This window comes from Ostrea edulis, chromosome 6 (genome assembly GCF_947568905.1).
Source record: "Ostrea edulis chromosome 6, xbOstEdul1.1, whole genome shotgun sequence".
In the NCBI taxonomy this organism is placed as follows: domain Eukaryota; kingdom Metazoa; phylum Mollusca; class Bivalvia; order Ostreida; family Ostreidae; genus Ostrea; species Ostrea edulis.
The window spans coordinates 42,256,480-42,276,287 of NC_079169.1; the positions used below are offsets into that span (position 1 = coordinate 42,256,480).

The 19,808-nt window shown below is 35.1% G+C and overlaps 1 protein-coding gene and 1 long non-coding RNA gene across 2 annotated transcripts in view; both read right to left on the bottom strand.

Moving 5' to 3' along the window:
• LOC125683171 (U1 small nuclear ribonucleoprotein A-like) overlaps positions 1 to 19,808 on the bottom strand; it is a 36,804-nt gene that overhangs the window by 11,108 nt on the left and 5,888 nt on the right. Inside the window, exons 2-5 of the mRNA XM_048924032.2 lie at positions 19,612 to 19,680; positions 14,589 to 14,761; positions 13,248 to 13,369; positions 8,224 to 8,276 (exon numbers count right to left, since the gene is read on the bottom strand). Coding sequence (XP_048779989.1) covers positions 8,224 to 8,276; positions 13,248 to 13,369; positions 14,589 to 14,761; positions 19,612 to 19,675 — 412 coding nt within the window. The 5' untranslated portion in view covers positions 19,676 to 19,680. The remainder of the gene's footprint in view (positions 1 to 8,223; positions 8,277 to 13,247; positions 13,370 to 14,588; positions 14,762 to 19,611; positions 19,681 to 19,808) is intronic.
• On the bottom strand, positions 10,898 to 13,240 carry LOC130046789 (uncharacterized). Its single transcript, XR_008795798.1, has 2 exons — positions 12,463 to 13,240; positions 10,898 to 12,235 (listed from the first exon to the last, which is right to left on the bottom strand). It is a non-coding gene; the product is annotated as an uncharacterized LOC130046789 (long non-coding RNA).

Genomic DNA, 19,808 nt, shown 5'->3' on the forward strand with positions numbered 1-19,808 from the left:
AATTCACACTATTTTTCTAATTAAGTCCAAGGGCCATAACGAAGTAAACAAGAGGCCCATGGGCCACATCGCTCACCTGAGTCACCTTGGCCCATATCTGAAGACTTTCCATATATATTTGCATGTAAAACCTTGGTCCCTATTATGGCCCAAACTACCCTTTGCAAACTTGAATCTACACTATGTCAGAAAGCTTTCATGTAAATGTCAACTTCTTTGGCCCAATGGTTCTTTTAAAGCTTTTTTCTATATTTGTATGTAAAACTTTGACCCCCCCCCCCCCCACTTGTGGCCCCATCCTACCCCCCGGGGACCATGATTTGAACAAACTTGAATCTGCACTATGTCAGAAAGTTTTCTTGTAAATATCAGCTTTTCTGACTCAGTGGTTATTGAGAAAAAGATTTTAACTATATATTTGTATGTAAAACTTTGATCCCCCTTGTGGCCCCATCCTACCCCCGGAGCCCATGATTTGAAGAAACTTGAATCTGCACTACGTCAGAAAGTTTTCATGTAAAAATCAGCTTTTCTGGCTCAGTGGTTCTTGAGAAGAAGATTTTTCCTATATATTTGTATGTAAAACTTTGATCCTCTATTGTGGCCCCATCCAACCCCCGGAGCCCATGATTTGAACAAACTTGAATCTGCATTATGTCAGGAAGCTTTCATGTAAATCTCAGCTTTTCTGGTTTAGTGGTTCTTGAGAAGAAGATTTTTAAAGTTTTTCCCTATATATTTGTGTGCAAAACTTTGATCCACCCCTTGGGGCCCCATCCTATCCCCGGGGGCCATGATTTGAACAAACTTGAATCTGCACTATGTCAGGAAGTTTTCATGTAAAAATCAGCTTTTCTGACTCAGTGATTCTTGAGAAGAAGATTTTAAAAGATTTTTCCTATATATTTGTATGTAAAACTTTGATCCCCTATTGTGGCCCCATCCAACCCCCGGGGCCCATGATTTGAACAAACTTGAATCTGCATTATGTCAGGAAGCTTTCATGTAAATCTCAGCTTTTCTGGCTTAGTGGTTCTTGAGAAGATTTTTAAAGTTTTTCCCTATATATTTGTATGTAAAACTTTGATTCCCCCTTGTGGCCCCATCCTACCACCGGAGGCCATGATTTGAACAAACTTGAATCTGCAATATGTCAGGAAGCTTTCAGGTAAATTTCAGCTCTTCTGGCCCAGTGGTTCTTGAGAAGAAGATTTTTAAATAACCCCACCCTATTTTTGCATTTTTGTGATTATCTCCCCATTGAAAGGGACATGGCCCTTCATTTGAACAAACTTGAAAGCCCTTCACCCAAGGATGCTTTTGGCCATGTTTGGTTGAAATTGGCCCAGTGGTTCTGGAGAAGAAGTCGAAAATGTGAAAAGTTGAACAGACAGACGACGGACAGACAGACAGACGACGGACAAAAAGCGATCAGAAAAGCTCACATGAACCTTCGGTTCAGGTGAGCTAAAAAGTGAAAACGAAACAATAGAATAATAGAAGGGTTTTCCGTTGGAGACGGATGACCCTAATAACTAGACACTCATTACTACTAATGAGTAGGTACTCATTACTACTAATGAGTAGGTCTTCTGTTTGACCACTTCCGGTAAAGAGCTTTCTGTTCCTATGAAAACCATTCAAATATATCAGAGAATGTGCCTTAAAAATAAATGAGAAGTGTATTATTGAATTTTTTACTCATTTCTCGTAACTTCCGGTGACGACTGGAAGTACTATTCAGATGTGTTTTTCTACAAATGACAACAACTCTTTACTGTCTATATTCCCTGCAAATTTCACGTCTCTATCTGAAAGAGTTCTCAACAAAAAGAAGTAGACTAAAGAAAGAAAAAGTAGTAGGTTACTACCGACCGGAAGTCAATTTTGAAAAACAAAATTGTCAAAACTCTAGAAGTTGATACTGTTATTAAGACATGTGAAAATCATATCAAACACTTCAAATATAAGCTAGATTTATGGGGACAAAGAGACGAAAAGTAAACAAGAGGCCCATGGGCCACATCGCTCACCTGAGTCACCTTGGTCCATATCAGAAGATTTTCCATATCTATTTGCATGTAAAACCGTAGTCCCTATTATGGCCCCAAACCTACCCCTGGAGGCCATGGTTTTTGCAAACTTGAATCTACACTATGTCAGAAAGCTTGCATGTAAATATGAACTTCTTTGGCCCAATGGTTCTTGAGAAGAAGATTTTTAAAGATTTTCCCTATATATTTGTATGTAAAACTTCCCCTATTGTGGCCCCATCCTACCCCAGGGGGGCATGATTTCAACAAACCTGAATCTGCACTATATCAGAAAGCTTTCATATAAATCTCAGCTTTTCTGGCTTAGTGGTTCTGGGAAGAAGATTTTTAAAGATTTTTCCTATATATTTGTATGTAAAACTTTGACCCCCTATTGTGGCTCCATCCGACCCCCCGGGGCCATGATCTTAGCAAATTATAATCTGCACTATATCAGGAAGCTTTTATATAAATCTCAGCTTTTCTGGCTCAGTGGTTCTTGAGAAGATTTTAAAAGATTTTTCCTATAAATTTGTATGTAAAACTTTGATGCCCTCATTGAGGCCTCATTCAATCCCCGAGGTCCATGATTTTAACGAACTTGAATCTGCACTATATCAACAACAAAAAACCAACTTTGACCCCCTATTGTGGCCCCATCCGACCCCCGGGGGCCGTGATTTTAACAATTTAGAATCTGCATTATATAAGGAAGCTTTCATATAAATCTCAGCTATTCTGGCTCAGTGGTTCTTGAGAAGAAGATTTTTAAAGATTTTCCCTATATATTTGTATGTAAAACTTTGATCCCTATTGTGGCCCCATCCGACCCCCCGGGGGCCATGATTTTAACAATTTAGAATTTGCATTATATAAGGAAGCTTTCATATAAATCTCAGCTTTTCTGGCTCAGTGGTTCTTGAGAAGAAGATTTTTAAAGATTTTCCCTATATATTTGTATGTAAAACTTTGATCCCCTATTGTGGCCCCATCCGACCCCCGGGGGCCGTGATTTTAACAATTTAGAATTTGCATTATATAAGGAAGCTTTCATATAAATCTCAGCTTTTCTGGCTCAGTGGTTCTTGAGAAGAAGATTTTTAAAGATTTTCCCTATATATTTGTATGTAAAACTTTGATCCCCTATTGTGGCCCCATCCGACCCCCGGGGGCCGTGATTTTAACAATATAGAATCTGCATTATATAAGGAAGCTTTCATATAAATCTCAGCTTTTCTGGCTCAGTGGTTCTTGAAAAGAAGATTTTTAAAGATTTTCCCTATAATTTGTATGTAAAACTTTGACCCCCTATTGTGGCCCCATCCGACCCCCGGGGGCCGTGATTTTAACAATTTAGAATCTGCATTATATTAGGAAGCTTTCATATAGATCTCAGCTTTTCTGGCTCAGTGGTTCTTGAGAAGAAGATTTTTAAAGATTTTCCCTATATATTTGTATGTAAAACTTTGACCCCCTGTTGTGGCCCCATCCGACCTCCGGGGGCCGTGATTTTAACAATTTAGAATCTGCACTACCTAATAAAGCTTATCTATAAATTTCATCTTTTCTGGCCCAGTGGTTCTTAAGAAGAAGATTTTTTAATGACCCTACCCTATTTTTACCTTTTCTTGATTATCTCCCCTTGGAAAGTGGCCTGGCCCTTTATTTTCACAATTTAGAATTCCCTCTACCTAAGGATGCTTTGTGCCAACTTTGGTTGAAATTGGCCCAGTGGTTGTTGAGAAGAAGTTGAAAATGTGAAAAGTTTACAGACGGACGGACGCCGGAATACGGGTGATCAGAAAAGCTCACTTGATCAGGTGAGCTAAAAAGTATTTTATCAAGAAACCGGAAGTAGTCGTTTTGACTACCGACGGGGTCAAAATTCTTTTGACACTTTGAAAGAGACTTAATAAACTAGAATAGATTTCAATTTAAAAGAAAAAGTTTGAAATTTGCGTTTGTTTCAATCACTTCCGGTGACGACAGGAAGTGACGGTCGATATGCTCAACACCCTATTGCACGCCTACAAACGGAGATTCACCATCCCTGAAAATTTAATGAACCTATCTTTTACCCTTTCCAAGAAAAATGCTGGACAAAATGTCTTATGAGAAACAGAAAATCGGCCATATTTTCCGAACGGAAGTGAATTTTGGAAAAAGAAAAATAACCATAGCAAATTCATTTCATAAGACAATATTCCTGAAAATTTCAAGAAAATCTACCCAGCCATCTCTGAGAAATCACTCGAAGAAATCGGAAAATCGTTATTTTTTTCAAATACTTCCGATATAGACCGGAAGTGACGGACGAAAAAATTGAAAGTATGTGTACAATGGACTAATGCTAGTTGATCAACCCTACAAGTTTCAAGCGTCTATCTATATTCATTATTGAGAAACTGAAAAAACAAGGTTTGAATTTTTCCACCCCCTATCTCACAACCGGAAGTGAATTTTCGAAAAATATTTGACACTACTCTAGACATTTATAGTGTCTACAGCATATGTTAAATACAAGTCAAACACTTGTTTAGTAAACGAGATTTAAGGCATTGAAAAAGGAGAATTTGAAAAGTTTTTCCTTAATTACCGGAAGTTGACGTTTCGACTTCCGGTGGAGTCAACGGTTTTCAATACTCCAAAAGACACCTGATAAAGAGGTATAGGTTTCGATTCAACAGCTACAACTTTAATTTTTCAATTCATTTTATCACTTCCGGTGACAAGAGTACCACAAACGGTACATAATACGCCTGTGAAATGCTTACATAGGGTGTTTTTCTTGTGCTATAATTTGTATAACTTTGCTTCAGGTAGTATCAGCCATCATGAGGCTGTGACAAACTTTCATATGAACAAAGAGTCTTAACTTAAAAATCGAGATTTCCTCAAAATGGACCAAGTTCAACAACCTGTAATTTTTTCAAAAATGGAAGAAAATCAAAATCCTTCCCCAGATGCACATCTTCAATACCCATACAAACACTCCACAAAATAAAATGGTCCTCACTTGAAAACTGTGGGAGGAGTTGGGCAAACAAATTATGTACCCTCCATAGAATATTAATTTCCAAATAGACTAAGTTCAACAACCTGTAATTTTCTTAAAAATTGTAGAAAATCAAAATCCATCCCACATGCACATCTTCAATATCCATACAAACACTCCACAAAATAAGAAGGCTCTCACTTGAAAACTGTGGGAGGAGTAGGGCGGACAAATTATGTACCCTCCATATAATAATTATTTCCAAATAAAAGGGCAAAACTCCTGGAAAAAAGGTTGAAATGGATCAAAATTGCAGTATGATCTAGAGTGACCCACAAAGAAGCTACACAGCAAGTTTCAGCATGATATGTGAAAGGGAAATGAAATTATAAAGAGAAAACCCCGAACGGACAGACGTAGAGACATCGCTGTACCATAATACGTCTTTAGACGAGCGTATAAAAATGACAAAAACAATATGTCTCCCCTTTGAAGGGGAGACATAATTACGGACATTTAAGATAAGATGTAAATATATCAAGTGTCATAGTCTTTAAAACAAAGACAGTAGAGATATGTTCACACAAACACACCTTCACGGAGTATCAACAGAAGATACACAGTTTCCAAATGATATTTTTAATGCATTTCACTGGGAACGTTTATTATGTTGACCCCGGTATTACGTTATTTTATCGTGACAAAATGGAAAACGTAATAACTGGGTTCCACTGTATAATGTCTTACATTCAGAATAGCTCGCTTGAGCTTTCAGCTCAGGTGAGCTAAAAAACAAATAAAGTTGTTCAAAAAAGCACATCAAATTTAGACTATCTTTAAATACAAGATTTATTTGCTGTCAGTGTAAGTTTGTGAGCTGCTGTAAATCTGCGTAGAGAAGGCGGTGATAGCAAGGATCATCTTGCTTAAGGTAGGTAAATACTATTAGAAATTTCTGTCAATCAAATTTTTTTTCCATCTAAATAACTTTAACAACTCATAAACTAACTAAAAAAACCCATATTAGACATACCTTTGCGGGTTTATTTTTATACTATGTGCTACAGAGCACGTATACCCCCAAATGCAAAAGCCAAATTTTAACACAAGAATGCATGATCTCATGTTTTATTAAAAATATGCACCAAAGCACATCATATTAAGCTATAATATATAAAAACCAAGAGCTATTCATTTACTGAGAGAATTTTTAAAGATATTCAATTGAAAACATACACAATTGCTGTTTAATCTGCTCACATCCTTCAGAAAAAAATCACAGAATATCGCAATTTTGAAAAATTCTCAAAATCTAAATTGTTTACATGCCAGTTTTTCTTTAAAAATATGTAGCATTATATCTAAGGTTAACAAAAAAACATATTTTACCATAGTGGTCTCTTAAGTACGTAAACCCCCATTTTTAAATTTAAGTTTTACAATTATTCTTTGCCCACTTTGAAAATAGTAAATTGTAACAGCAAATACAGTCTTAAAATCAAGATTAACAGAATATGACAATATATATATATATGTAAAACATACTGAAAATTGTGTCCTACCAGACAATTAGAACACAAGAAGGGGGGGGTGGGGGGGGGGGGGGTGGGGTGGGGGGTGGGGGGGTGCCCCCACCCCTTCCTTTTTCTCACAATTTTTTGGTGTGTGTGTTATCCTTTTTTTGTTTGGCTATCAATCATATCATACATAAAAATACCTACATGTTATCTCATACTTATAGAAAAAATAAATATAGCGTAACATATGTGTAGATTCTAGCAACTACAGCTCATGTACAAATAATTTTGTTTCTTGAAAGTACTTGTGAAGAAGAGTTCAAATATTCAACAGCTTTGCTGATGATTTTCTGAGGATTTATAATTCTGGGTTTCTTTGAACCAAACACAAACTCACTAAAAACAGTTTGAATTCCACTGTGAGGGTCACGCCTATGTATGATTTTTAACTTGTTCAGGCTTAGATTGCAAGCTATGAGCCTTTTAGAGATCAATGTAGATATTAAATTGCTTTGTACCATTGGAACTAGTGCGGACTTGATACTATAATAATTCATGGTAAATATATCTAAGATTCACATTTGAATGCTAAATTTGACTCGTACAGTTTTCGTAAACTACAAACATCGGACAAAGAAGTTATAACTGGAACTTTCTAGTCGGTGTTTAAAATTTAAAACCGGATACGTAAAAGCACGGACTTTCCTTAAGAAGTCGACTCAAAATTTTTTTCTCCTGTCAGAATTTCTCAACATTTTATTTGAATTCTTGATCACTATTGAATAAACAGCTTTAAAAACAAAATGTGTTTGTGAAACACAAATGCCCCTGATAATGGCCAATTCTGAAGTTGGCCAAGGTCACATGGGCAAATATCTTGGTACCAGTAGAAAGATCTCATCAAAAGAAATGCTCATGTACAATATGAAAGCTCTAATATGTACCATTTAGAAGATATGACCAATGTAAAAAAAAATTAAAGTAGGTCAAATGTAAAGGTCAAAAGGTTCAATACCAAGGGAAAGATCTTGTAACATGGAATACTCATGTGAAATATCAAAGCTCTATCTCTTACTGTTCAAAAGTTATTAGCAAGGTTAAAGTTTTCAAAAAGTAGGTCAAACTCCAAGGTCAAGGTCATGGAGTCAAAAATGTTGGTACCCACGGAAAGGTCTTGTCACAAGGAATACTCATGTGAAATATCAAAGCTCTATCTCTTACTGTTCAAAAGTTATTAGCAAGGTTAAAGTTTTCAAAAAGTAGGTCAAACTCCAAGGTCAAGGTCACGGGGTCAAAAATGTTGGTACCCACGGAAAGGTCTTGTCACAAGGAATACTCATGTGAAATGTCAAAGCTCTATCACTTACTGTTCAAAAGTTATTAGCAAGGTTAAAGTTTGAGACAGAATGACAGAATTACAGACAGGACAAAAACAATATGCTCCCCGATCTTCGATCTCCGGGGCATAAAAATCCTTTACCTTTCAATGACTTGTTTATCCTCCAAAGATTACAAATATACAAGTACTTACAGGGCTGGGTCGGTGGGGGTAGTCCGATTACAAATATACAAGTACTTACAAGGCTGGGTCGGTGGGGGTAGTCCGATTACAAATATACAAGTACTTACAATGCTGGGTCGGTGGGGGTAGTCCGATTACAAATATACAAGTACTTACAAGGCTGGGTCGGTGGGGGTAGTCCAGCATTTGTAGCAGCTGCAACAGCCTGCCTGAAAATATTAACAAGAGTACCAGAATTAGTACAATATATGCCAATCATATTAAGCTTAAGTAGGGTATTTTTTGAAGGAGTTTGGTGTCTATAACATTGATATGCAAACATGGCAAAAATACTATGAATTGTAAAACTTTTACCTAAACTTTATGTACATGTAACACAACTTGCTAAAATCTGAAAATGAAAACTCTGTTTTTATAAGTAAAATGAATACAATTTACTGTATGGAATGTAATTTATTCCAGTGATTTCTCAATTAAGTCCAAAACAATGGGAGGAATTTCTATAGAGTTATATATACTGATAAAAAAAGAAATGCATAGTACTGCAGTAATTTTTCGCTAAATCTTTTCAAACATTTTATTTGGGTCTAGAATGAATCGATTTATTACTCCTTGTTACATCTAACACTGCTGTTTACTGGGTAGATATTCCATAGAATTTGAGAGCAATAAGACATGTTTTCATAAAATTTTAAAATTACTCTCTGTAAGTCTCAGTTGTTGCAAGTTCCTAACGTGATTCAGGTACCAGTTATTTATCAAATGCAAGTTCCTAACGTGATTCATCCACCAGTTATTTATCAAATGCAAGTTCCTAACGTGATTCATCCACCAGTTATTTATCAAATGCAAGTTCCTAACGTGATTCAGGCACCAGTTATTTATCAAATGCAAGTTCCTAACGTGATTCAGCCACCAGTTATTTATCAAATGCAAGTTCCTAACGTGATTCAGGCACCAGTTATTTATCAAATGCAAGTTCCTAACGTGATTCAGCCACCAGTTATTTATCAAATGCAAGTTCCTAACGTGATTCAGGCACCAGTTATTTATCAAATGCAAGTTCCTAACGTGATTCAGCCACCAGTTATTTATCAAATGCAAGTTCCTAACGTGATTCAGGCACCAGTTATTTATCAAATGCAAGTTCCTAACGTGATTCAGCCACCAGTTATTTATCAAATGCACAGGTACTTGATATTTGATTGCATTGTCTTAAAATAAAACTGCTTCTTTGAGAAATACTGTGTCTGAATGAACACAACAACGCAGTTGGACACTGGAAGCAGGTGTGTCACAATTTGCAGCTGCAAGAGAATTCAATGTTAAGAACCATATCTTGCTTTGGAGCACATATCAACAGCATGGTTCAACAAAAAACGGTATTATCTAATTTCGCAAAAATCATATTTTACAGCAAAACAATTAAATTTTGATTTCCGTCTTAGTGGCTGATTCATTAAACTAAGTACAGTAATTATCAAATTTTCTTTTGGCATGATGCACTCACTCAGGGTAATGTGCCTTTGATTTTACAAGAATTTTTTTTTATACTGTTATATTGAAAAAAGTTTGAATGTGATTGATGTGCATTTGATTTTAAGTTTTCAGTACATGACAATACAATAACATAGAAACAAAACACAAATAACAAATTGATAACATATATCAATTACCAGATAATAAAATTACATTCAAACTTTTATAGTATAACGGTAAAATTATTTTTCTTATCAAATCAAAGGCATACTACCCATAAGAAAATCGATTCAATAACAGAAATGGTTATTTTAAAATATGCCATCTATCATAGACAGCAGTACAAAACATACTGGAAAATTAAATATTAAATGTAGAATTTTTCACCAACAAAAAAACGAAGCACTTTTAAAATGTATATCTTCAATGTTTTTATGACATCTATAATGTACAAGGTCTGAAATATGCTAAGTAAAAGCAGTGAAAGGAGTTGGTTACACAAAGTAGGTACATGATGTTTAATAATGACAAAGTTCAACTACATCATGTGCATGTAAATTTTTCAAAGAATGTCCGATCACTTCCAAAAAGACACATGCACATCTTCAATGCTTCCATAACAGCTATACAAGGTGTGAAGGATGTCAAATAAATGCTGTAAGAGGAGTTGATTACAAAAATAGGTACCGTCTATTCAAGACATACTTAAAGTTCAACTACATGTAAATTTTTCCAAAAAATGTCTGATCACTTTTAAAGGGACTGATTCACGATTTTCCCCAAAATTTTATTTTTCACTTTTAATGATCCAAATCTACTATCTAACATGTTTAAAAGGTTTCACATAAAAACTAAGGTTATACATTAACACAGAAGCTCATTTTAGAGAGTTCATTATTTGTTTGTAAACAAAGATTGCGGTATGTTATTGTTTACGAAATTTTCAAAAGAAATGGATATCAATCTAAGTTTATTATATCTTTCACATTTCAAGCATTCTTTGTGTAAAATGTGTCATTTAAAAGTTAAATTTTGTGACTATGCATAATTAAGATGCTATATATTACAAATTCCATATTTCACCAGTTTGTTTGTATACATAAAAAGACTCGAGTCTTTGTTTACATAACACAGATTTAAGTCTAGAATATAGCTTTTATTTTTGCATTTAGAAGGTCAACATTTTGGTTGTCAATATCAAATGAGTTATATTTTTAATGTTTAACATCAAAAATAAAAAATATTTAGTTCAAAAATCGTGAACCAGTCCTTTTAAAACGACACTTGCACATCTTCAATATGTTCATAACAGCTGTATAAAGTTTGAGGAATGTCAAGTAAGAGGTGTGAGAGGAGCTGGTTATATATAATAGGTACCATCTATTCAAGAAATGTTTAAAAAATGACCAAGTTCAACTACACGTAAATATATTCGAAAAATGTCGATCACTTTTAAAAAGGTACATGCACATCTTCAATGTGTCCATAACAACTGTACAGTTTGAGGAATGTCAAGTTAGAGGTGTGAGAGGAGCTGGTTACACAATGTAGGTACCCTGCCATTTTATAAGCTGTTTGCACATTGTGCAACCCGGCCATAATTTTAACAATTACTGTACTTAGTTACTTACATCACTGAGGCTGAAATCAAAATTTAATTGTTTTCCAAAAATATGATTATTGCGAAATGAAATAATACCCTGATTTAATGATGATATCAGCATAGGATAACTATGTCATCTTCGTCAACGATTCACATGCCGGATAAATTTTGATCAGAAAAGCTAACTTGAGCCTTCGGCTATTGAGGTCTTCAATTGTAAACTGTGGAAGAAGTTAGAGAGATAAATACCCTCCATACAACATTCAATTTGAAACAAGCTGTATATTCCCTTGCAATGAGTGTTCACAAGCTTTTTCTATGAAGTCCCATAGCAAAAATGTGCCCTGTAGAGGGTCTACAAGCTTTTTCTATGAAGTTCCAGTGACCATGACCTTTTGACCCCAAAATCAATGGGATTTCTTTCTCTATTGATAACAAAGCAACATGTGAAGTATGAAATTGAGAGAGCAAAAAATGTGGTCTACATGCTCAAGTGTTACACACACACTCGCATACTTGCCAACACACGAACAGGACCATTACTATATCAAATCTCGCAATAAAATGCGAGGGGAAAACATACATGCCAACTTTTAAAAATCCCCATGGGGGATTTTGCGCGCGACGACCTTTTTTCAAAGCTCAAAATTCACGACATTTTAGCATGAAAATAAATATTTGTCCTTTCAAATAAAATATCAATCAAATCATTGTTAATGTATCATATATTAACACAACATCAAATGTGTTTGACCATTAACTATATAAAAAAAACTTTGAAAGATATACATTAATATTTTTTTTAAAATCATCTATTCAGCAAAAAATCTTCTCCAACAAGTCACATACATAATATCAAATAATATTTAAGGTTGCATCCTTTTACACCATACAATAAACATTGGCCGGTCTATATATCAAAATTTAAATTAAAGCACATGCATTTAGGTACGACTGCAAAGGCGATCTTGCTTGTCTGTAAACATGGGCTTGCAGAGACTGGTGGAATAATCTGCATTGCAACCAAAAAAGGAGTGATCTGCCCTGCTATGAAGTTTGCGAACAAAACCTTTGCACCCATGACATCTGAAATAATTACCAGGAAAAAAAAAACACATCAAAATATTCCGTTTTACTTGTAAATTAAGGCTACTTGCTAAATAAAAAATTCAGTACAGACTTGTGCGAATTACGCATCACAAAGTATATTTAATGAATACTACACTATATAGACTATATAATACATCGTTATAGACGGATAGATTTGGATAGCCTATATTATTATAGTTGGAAAAAATATATACTTGACGTACCTTATTGCAAATTTTGGATGCTGTCAGCGAGAGACAGAATGTCCGATTGTTTGGTGGTGACACTAGCATCGTTGTCATTCACGTTTGTGTAAAGGATAGGTCAATTTGAAATCCGTCTTCCCGATTAATTACTATCAAAACATGCTTCGTACTGTCCAATAAACACCCCGACACAGACAGACCAACCCAACACCATGCGACACAGGTAAACAGCAATGGCTGACTATTGTCCCGATTTCTGATTGGCCAGTTCAGAAATGACGCGGGATTTCACGATTATCTCGCTTTCAAACTCGTTTTCAATCGTGAAATCGGAAATTTTGGTCGGAAAAAATTTCAAATTGGGATTTTAGGGTAATTTTGCTTTCCCGATCGGGAAAGCGGGACCGGAGGGTAAAATCGGGAAGATCCCGCCTAAATCGGGAAAGTTGGCATGTATGGGAAAATAAAGTGGCAAAACTCCTGCAAGAGATGGATCAAAATTGTAACATGATCAAGAATAATCCACCAAGAAGCTACACAGCAAATTTCAACATGACATGTGACAGAAAAATGAAAATAAAGACAGAAAACCCTGAACAGACGGACAGAAGGATGAATGTATGCATATTAGACAATCACTGTACCATGATACAATCCCATCTAATGACGAACATTTAAAACTCATAATCAAGCAGTGAATCTGAAACAAAATAAGCCAATATTAAAAATATTTAAGATCTGTTTCAAAACTTTAAAACTAATTTAAATTTTAATCCTTGTTCTCCCTAGACACTCCTCCTTACTTGTGGGCTTTCTTTTTCTTTTTACTTTCTGGTTCGTGTTCCTTTGGCCTCTTGGGTCTCTCTACAAACGTCCCCTTCATTTTTGCAATCATATCTGAATCTTTCTTTGAATACTGTATTCTCTACAAAGTTTCATTAAACATTACATGGATTTTAAACATATTAATACACACTGTATGCTAAACTACAAGAATAATCTACAAGTCAAATTCATAAATTTCAGAACAAGTTTATTACATGAAATTCTAACAACAAGCAGAAAGTCTTTCATTCCTTTCTTGTTACCTGGAGTATGTCATACAGATGCTCTATAGTCAAGGCCTGTACCACAAACATTTCAGCTATCAAGAATCTAAAGGTGAATCTTCCTATTCCAACAATCTTCCCTCATCCTTGCGTATACCCATTGTATTTAACAATGTGATAAACACCCCTACGTTTACAATCTTCCCTCATCCTTACGTGTACCCATTGTATTTAACATTGTATTTAACAATGTGATAAACACCCCTACATTTACAATCTTCCCTCATCCTTACGTGTACCCATTGTATTTAACAATGTGATAAACACCCCTACGTCTACAATTTTCACTCATCCTTACGTGTACCCATTGTATCTAACAATGTGATAAATAGAAGATATCTATATTGCTTCTTTTGATATTTGGTTTATCCAACGAGTTGATATGGTGTATTTATTCGCATATATATTCCCTATATATTTGTATGTAAAATTTTGATCCACTATTGTGGCCTCATCCTACCCCCGGGGGTCATTATTTTACAAAACTTAAATCTGCAGTTTGTCAGGAAGCTTTTAGGTAACTGTCAGCTCTTCTTGTCCCGTAGTTCTTGAGAAGATTTTGAAATGACCTCACCCTATTTTTGCATTTAAGTGATTATCTCCCCTTTGAAGGGGGAATGTCCCTTCATTTAAACAATCTTAAATCTCCTTTACACAAGGATGCTTTTTGCCAAGCTTGGTTGAAATTGAGGTTCTGGAAATGTGAAAAGTTTACAAAGAGACGGACAACAGATGGTGATGAGGAGAGCTAATAATAAAAATAAACTGTCTTCCTGTACACAAACTATTCACAAGGTATATATCATGCCACCATTTGAATTTTTTGATTTTTACCAGCTGCATTGCTGGCAATTTTACAATTCATGCCCCCCCCCCCCCCCCCCCCCCCCCCCCCCCCCCGATGCCTCACCAAATTTGAAAAGAATTGGAATAGTAGTATCAAGAAGTTAAAAATGTTTAACTGCTAATGCACAACAAACGCAGACCAATTGCAATAGATCACCTGAGTTTCCTCAGGTGACCTAAATATCATACCATTGGTTTTTCATAAAATGGAAACCCTTGCATTGACCGCAGTGCACTGTTGGCACTGTTAATGTCCTTAAATATTACAAAAGCTTGTCCTCTCATCTTCAATGTTTTCATAGCCACAATGTCCAGGATTTGGCCAAACTGAGAAAATATGGCATAAAGAGACTTCTTCAGTTCTGTAATTAAGAAACACTAGAATTAGATACATTGAAACAAGAGTACTGAAAACAGAACATAATACAGTGAAACTTCTCTAAACCGACCTGCTCTCGGACAGAAAAAAAACGGCCGGTTTGGAGAATTTAGCATTTAGAGACATTTTATCTCAATATTCACAAAGTAGGTACTGTTCCCTTTTTTCAGATGATCTATGATCAATTATCGGCGGAGATCAAATTAGTCCGCTTGTACCTACATGTGTATAGAAATATTCTCACTGAAATCATCTAATTTTAAACTGAAAATCTATAACAGGATTCCGATACATAAAGAAAACAAAGAGGCATATTGGAATTCCTCTTACCTATAAAAACTGTTTACATGCATCGCTTATATCATTAACAAATTTGTTTTGACGTTTTTTAAAAGTACAGTAGTAAATATGAAATTGTTATTTGAATATTTCTTAGGAAATCTAAGTCTATGGAAACCAAGAAAATTAAGTTATCTTTTAATAATTACATGTATCATTAACAGTTTGTTTTCTTTATTAACTACCACTTATATCCATATGATAGAATGGTGCAACAATATGGCATTTGATACTGTATTCATTCAATATGTTAACTGTTTTTTACATTTTGTACAGATATTTGGAAGGGTCACTTGGATTAGCTAAGTGTCAATTAACATTCTTGACAGCACAGGTAAACAATAGAAATTAAAGAGACCACTTGTGTTTTTCACACCTCCAGTTGATAATTTCCCACCTGGCAGGTTGGTCAGTCCATTGCACACCTGGACGATCTTGATCGCCCACTGGCCAAAATTTTCTTGTCTTCAAAAAGTGGCCAGTATGATAAGGGTAAATTACACATGTTTGTTAACAAATGTACTTTAAAAAGTGGCCGATGTCCGGTTTTGTAAGACTTTCTTTGTAAGGAAATGTTAAGATTTCTGCAGAGACTTTGAAAATCGGCCGATATTCAGGGAGAACCGGTTTTCTGAGGGACCCGTTTGGAGAAGTTTCACAGTATGCCCTAAATTAAGTACAGTGCTCCCTCGATATATTGCCAACTTTTGTTCAAGACGAATTTGGGCAATAAAGCTGGGATGGCAATATAACGAATTCACCATTATGAGAAATGTACTGAGCAGTCAAGGCCACATTTAAAAAAAATGTTGGTTTGCCATAGCCTAAGGGTCATAAAAAATATTGAGTCGGTCGATAGGGTTTTTTTTGGCTGAAAATATATTGAATATCAAATACTCTGTTTTTATATTTGGTGTTCTTTTGATGTCAGAATTAACCCTATTACAGTGAAGTACTTGCAGAACTGTCAGAAACCTCTCTAAAAAGTGCAGTTTTAACTTCATGGTCTAGTTTGTGTATGGCTCATGTATCATTTTGTTATTCTGATATGTTACTTGTTTTGTGGGTGTTTGTTTTCCAGGTCTTGAATATGTCCATTGTTTTTTCAAATTTGTCTAGAGTCTTGGTTGCCATGATTTTACTCTCAATGGCCAATGTAACAAGCATGTATTATGCAACTAAAACTAGGTAGCATTGTTGTTGAACTAAAACATTATTCGTATAAACTCAACACAATTTCATGTTCAATGATGTTGGTCAAACGATTTCTGATACATAAATCCTTACTTCGCGGTACCTCGAATTACCGAAATGCCCCCAGAAATACCCATTAGAACTAACGAAATTCCCCTTTGAATAAATTTTTTAAAGTTAAATTGAAAGATAAGGGATTAATTCAATGTGTAAAATACTGCCTCTGAAGAAAAAATAACACAAAAAGAGTCTTGTTGATAGAATTTGTGTCAATCTAAGGAAGGTAACTATTTAACCATTATTTCTTAATCATTATATATATATAGATTGCTTAAGTTGAATTAAATCAACATTCAGATATATTTTGCAATTCAAACAAATATTGTATAGGGGAAAAAATCATCGGTGATATACATGTATATATTTTGCTAGAGTTACTTTCCTTTGAAACATCACAACTGAACACAACTGAATTTCCTAAATTTACAATCACAATTTTAATAACGGGTTATCATAAAAGATTAACATATATATAAACTTAAATAATTAGAGGGAATTTCGGTACTTTTAGGTGCTATTTCGATAACTAATTTCTGGGGGCATTTCGGTAAATTGCGGGCATTTCCGAATATTCGGGGTACCTATTTACATTTTCATCAGACACTGTCGTTGTGTGTCCATAATTATCAACTGATACCTCGTCGGATAGATGAAAATCTACCAGTATGCCACGTGCCGAATCGATCATTTGAGCGCTTAAAATTACGGCGATTTACAAAGCGCCGCAAAGAACAAAACGCATCTTCACAAGTCAAGGGCTATTGATTAGTTACCTCATTACATAATAAAAACAACATACAATGTTCTTGATGTTAAGAAAAGTATCCCACGAAGACCATTGTTTACTTTCTGTTTTACTTGCATCTTAAACTAGGAATCTCATTGGATGATTTAATTTTAGTTTACTGCAGTCTGCGAAAATAGCGGTAGTCCAAACGCCCGCGGCCAGTGATTTTCCTGTCGGACTTGTAAAATTCGCTTGGCAACAAGTCCGACTGGCTTGTAAAAAAAATTACCCGTCGGAGTTTTAATTTGACAATCAGAAGTAAATAAATATTATGCGCATGCTTAAGTCATAGAATTACAATAACTCGCCCCAAAAAAGTCATTCGTCCCATTAATAACGCATCTTCCAGTGTTTTCCATTCATTTCATTTGAACAGGCCCATTTAGAATTGTAACAGGCCAGGGGGGTATGGGGATTCCCCCCATGAAATTTTGGAAAATTAGACGCAAAATCCTGCATTCTGAGGCATTTCAGGGGGCAAAATGACCCTTGTTCATATGCCACTTTTTAACCTACATTTTAAAATATATACCAAAGGGTTGAACATTTTTACCTCGGACAAGTTAGTCACAGTGGTGTTAAATACACACCTTTCCGATGTTTTGACTGAAAGAAATCATGTAATGTATTCGTTCGACGCTTCATTATTTTTCACTGGCATGTGCTTCTCACGCGCAAGGTGAGAGTTTAAAATATCATCCAATCAAAATCGCCGTTTCAAAAAGCTCTCGATAAAAACATAAACAAGGAAGAAATATGAAAGATATTTATAGTCAACCAATTGCTACTGCATACTTTCTTTGCAAAGATCGATCGTGTAAATCAACATCACTGAAATTGACAACATATTATTTTTTGATTTTTTTATATTTGAACTGGCCAGAAAATCGTTTGAAACAGTCAAATTGGCCGGCGGCCGGTTCTTAGGGAAAACACTGATCTTCACTAGGTTTGTTCCGTATTTGTCTTGAAAATTATTCAGATTTCGCATACGTATATAATTTACTTTCATTTCCAATGACTTTCACTATTCAATGTCAGTCTTAAAGTATTTTGCCGGGACAGTCCCTGGCAAAGCACCAAAGCGCAAGGCCAACATTTTTTTCTTCTTCGGGCAAGTGAAATTGAGTTCGGGCATGTGGATTTCCTGAAAATAGTTGCCCGAATGGCTTGTGGTTTGCAAATCTTAATATCATTGACTGTTATTGCATCATCTCATGTCCCAAACCCATGTTTTGAATGGTGACTGATGTCAAGGGTTAGTGCGAGGTAACGAATCAATAACCCTTGACTTGTGAAGATGAACCAAACGCGGATAGGAACTTCAAAGAAAAACGGAGATCGGAAAATCGTGAAGAAGAAAAAACATGGCCGAAATTGTGTCAATAAAAACTTTCCACTTGGGGGGTTAAAAATGGGTCGTTCGCGCGATGGCAAATTTTTTTTTTTTTAATTTCGGCCCCATGATCTGTACTTTCAATTTAATACCGGAAGTGAACACTTTAGTTACCGTATATACTCGCCTATATGTCGGTTGTATTTTTTAAGGTTATTTTGTAGGAATTTGCCATTGACCCGCTTATAAGTTGGTACAAATTTTTGTCAGAATCGGTTGACAATTTCAAGTCAATGCTCTAGTGTTTTTACCTATGTTTCAAAAAATATTTTGAGAAATTAATAATTATGAGGTGCTCAATATCCAAGCCATATCTGTTTTGGGTTTAAACACAACCCTTGATCTATTATGGACAATGATCCCTTGTTTACCTATGCAATTATGGTCTCCTAATTACCAGTACCTGACACTGTGTTTACTTAGTGGCACACGCCTCAAGGTTATTCTGGGGTTTCAGTATAATTCAATGTATCAACAATAGAGTTTTTGAGAGTCAAGAATGATGATCTAAATTATCTGTTAACAATATTCAATCTTTTATGAAATATATTTCAGCCGGTATAGATATGAATATTTCAATATTAAATCGGGTTCGTAATTCAATTTTACCGATAAACGATAGATTAGTTGAATTGAAAGTATTAGTTACCGGTATGTAAATAATATTAAACAAGATAAAAATATGTAAATACTTGTACTTTATACATCATTTTAAAATACATAAACAATACAATATGTCTAGATATTTGAAAACAATAATCATTTGTGTGGTAGTCCATGATAATCGTTGGAGTTGTTTAAAAAAAAAACCACTACATTACACCGCCTAGAAAAATACCAATCTTCTTAGGACGCGCCTATAAGTCGGGCATAGAGTTTTGGACCAAAAATTGGACTAATAGGCGAGTATATACGGTAACTCGACTAACGTTTCAGACTAAGTAAATTACGATGTCAGCCATCTATTTTTTGGTATCGTTTATAAATACCAGTTATATAAGGAAGAAAAAAAACATGCTGGTTTCTGACAAGCTTTAAACAATAAAAAATTACCTACCATCTTTTTTAACTTTTTCATTCAAATTGTTTATGTAGATCGTTTGGTTTGGTCTGGAATCCATTTTCACTGAAAGTAAAACAAAAATTTCAATTAATCCTTTCTCTACTGACATATTCAAAGGTTATATGCAATGTTTCTTAATAGAAAACATGTATTTCTCCAAATCTTGCTTGGGAAAGGTATGAAGTATCATG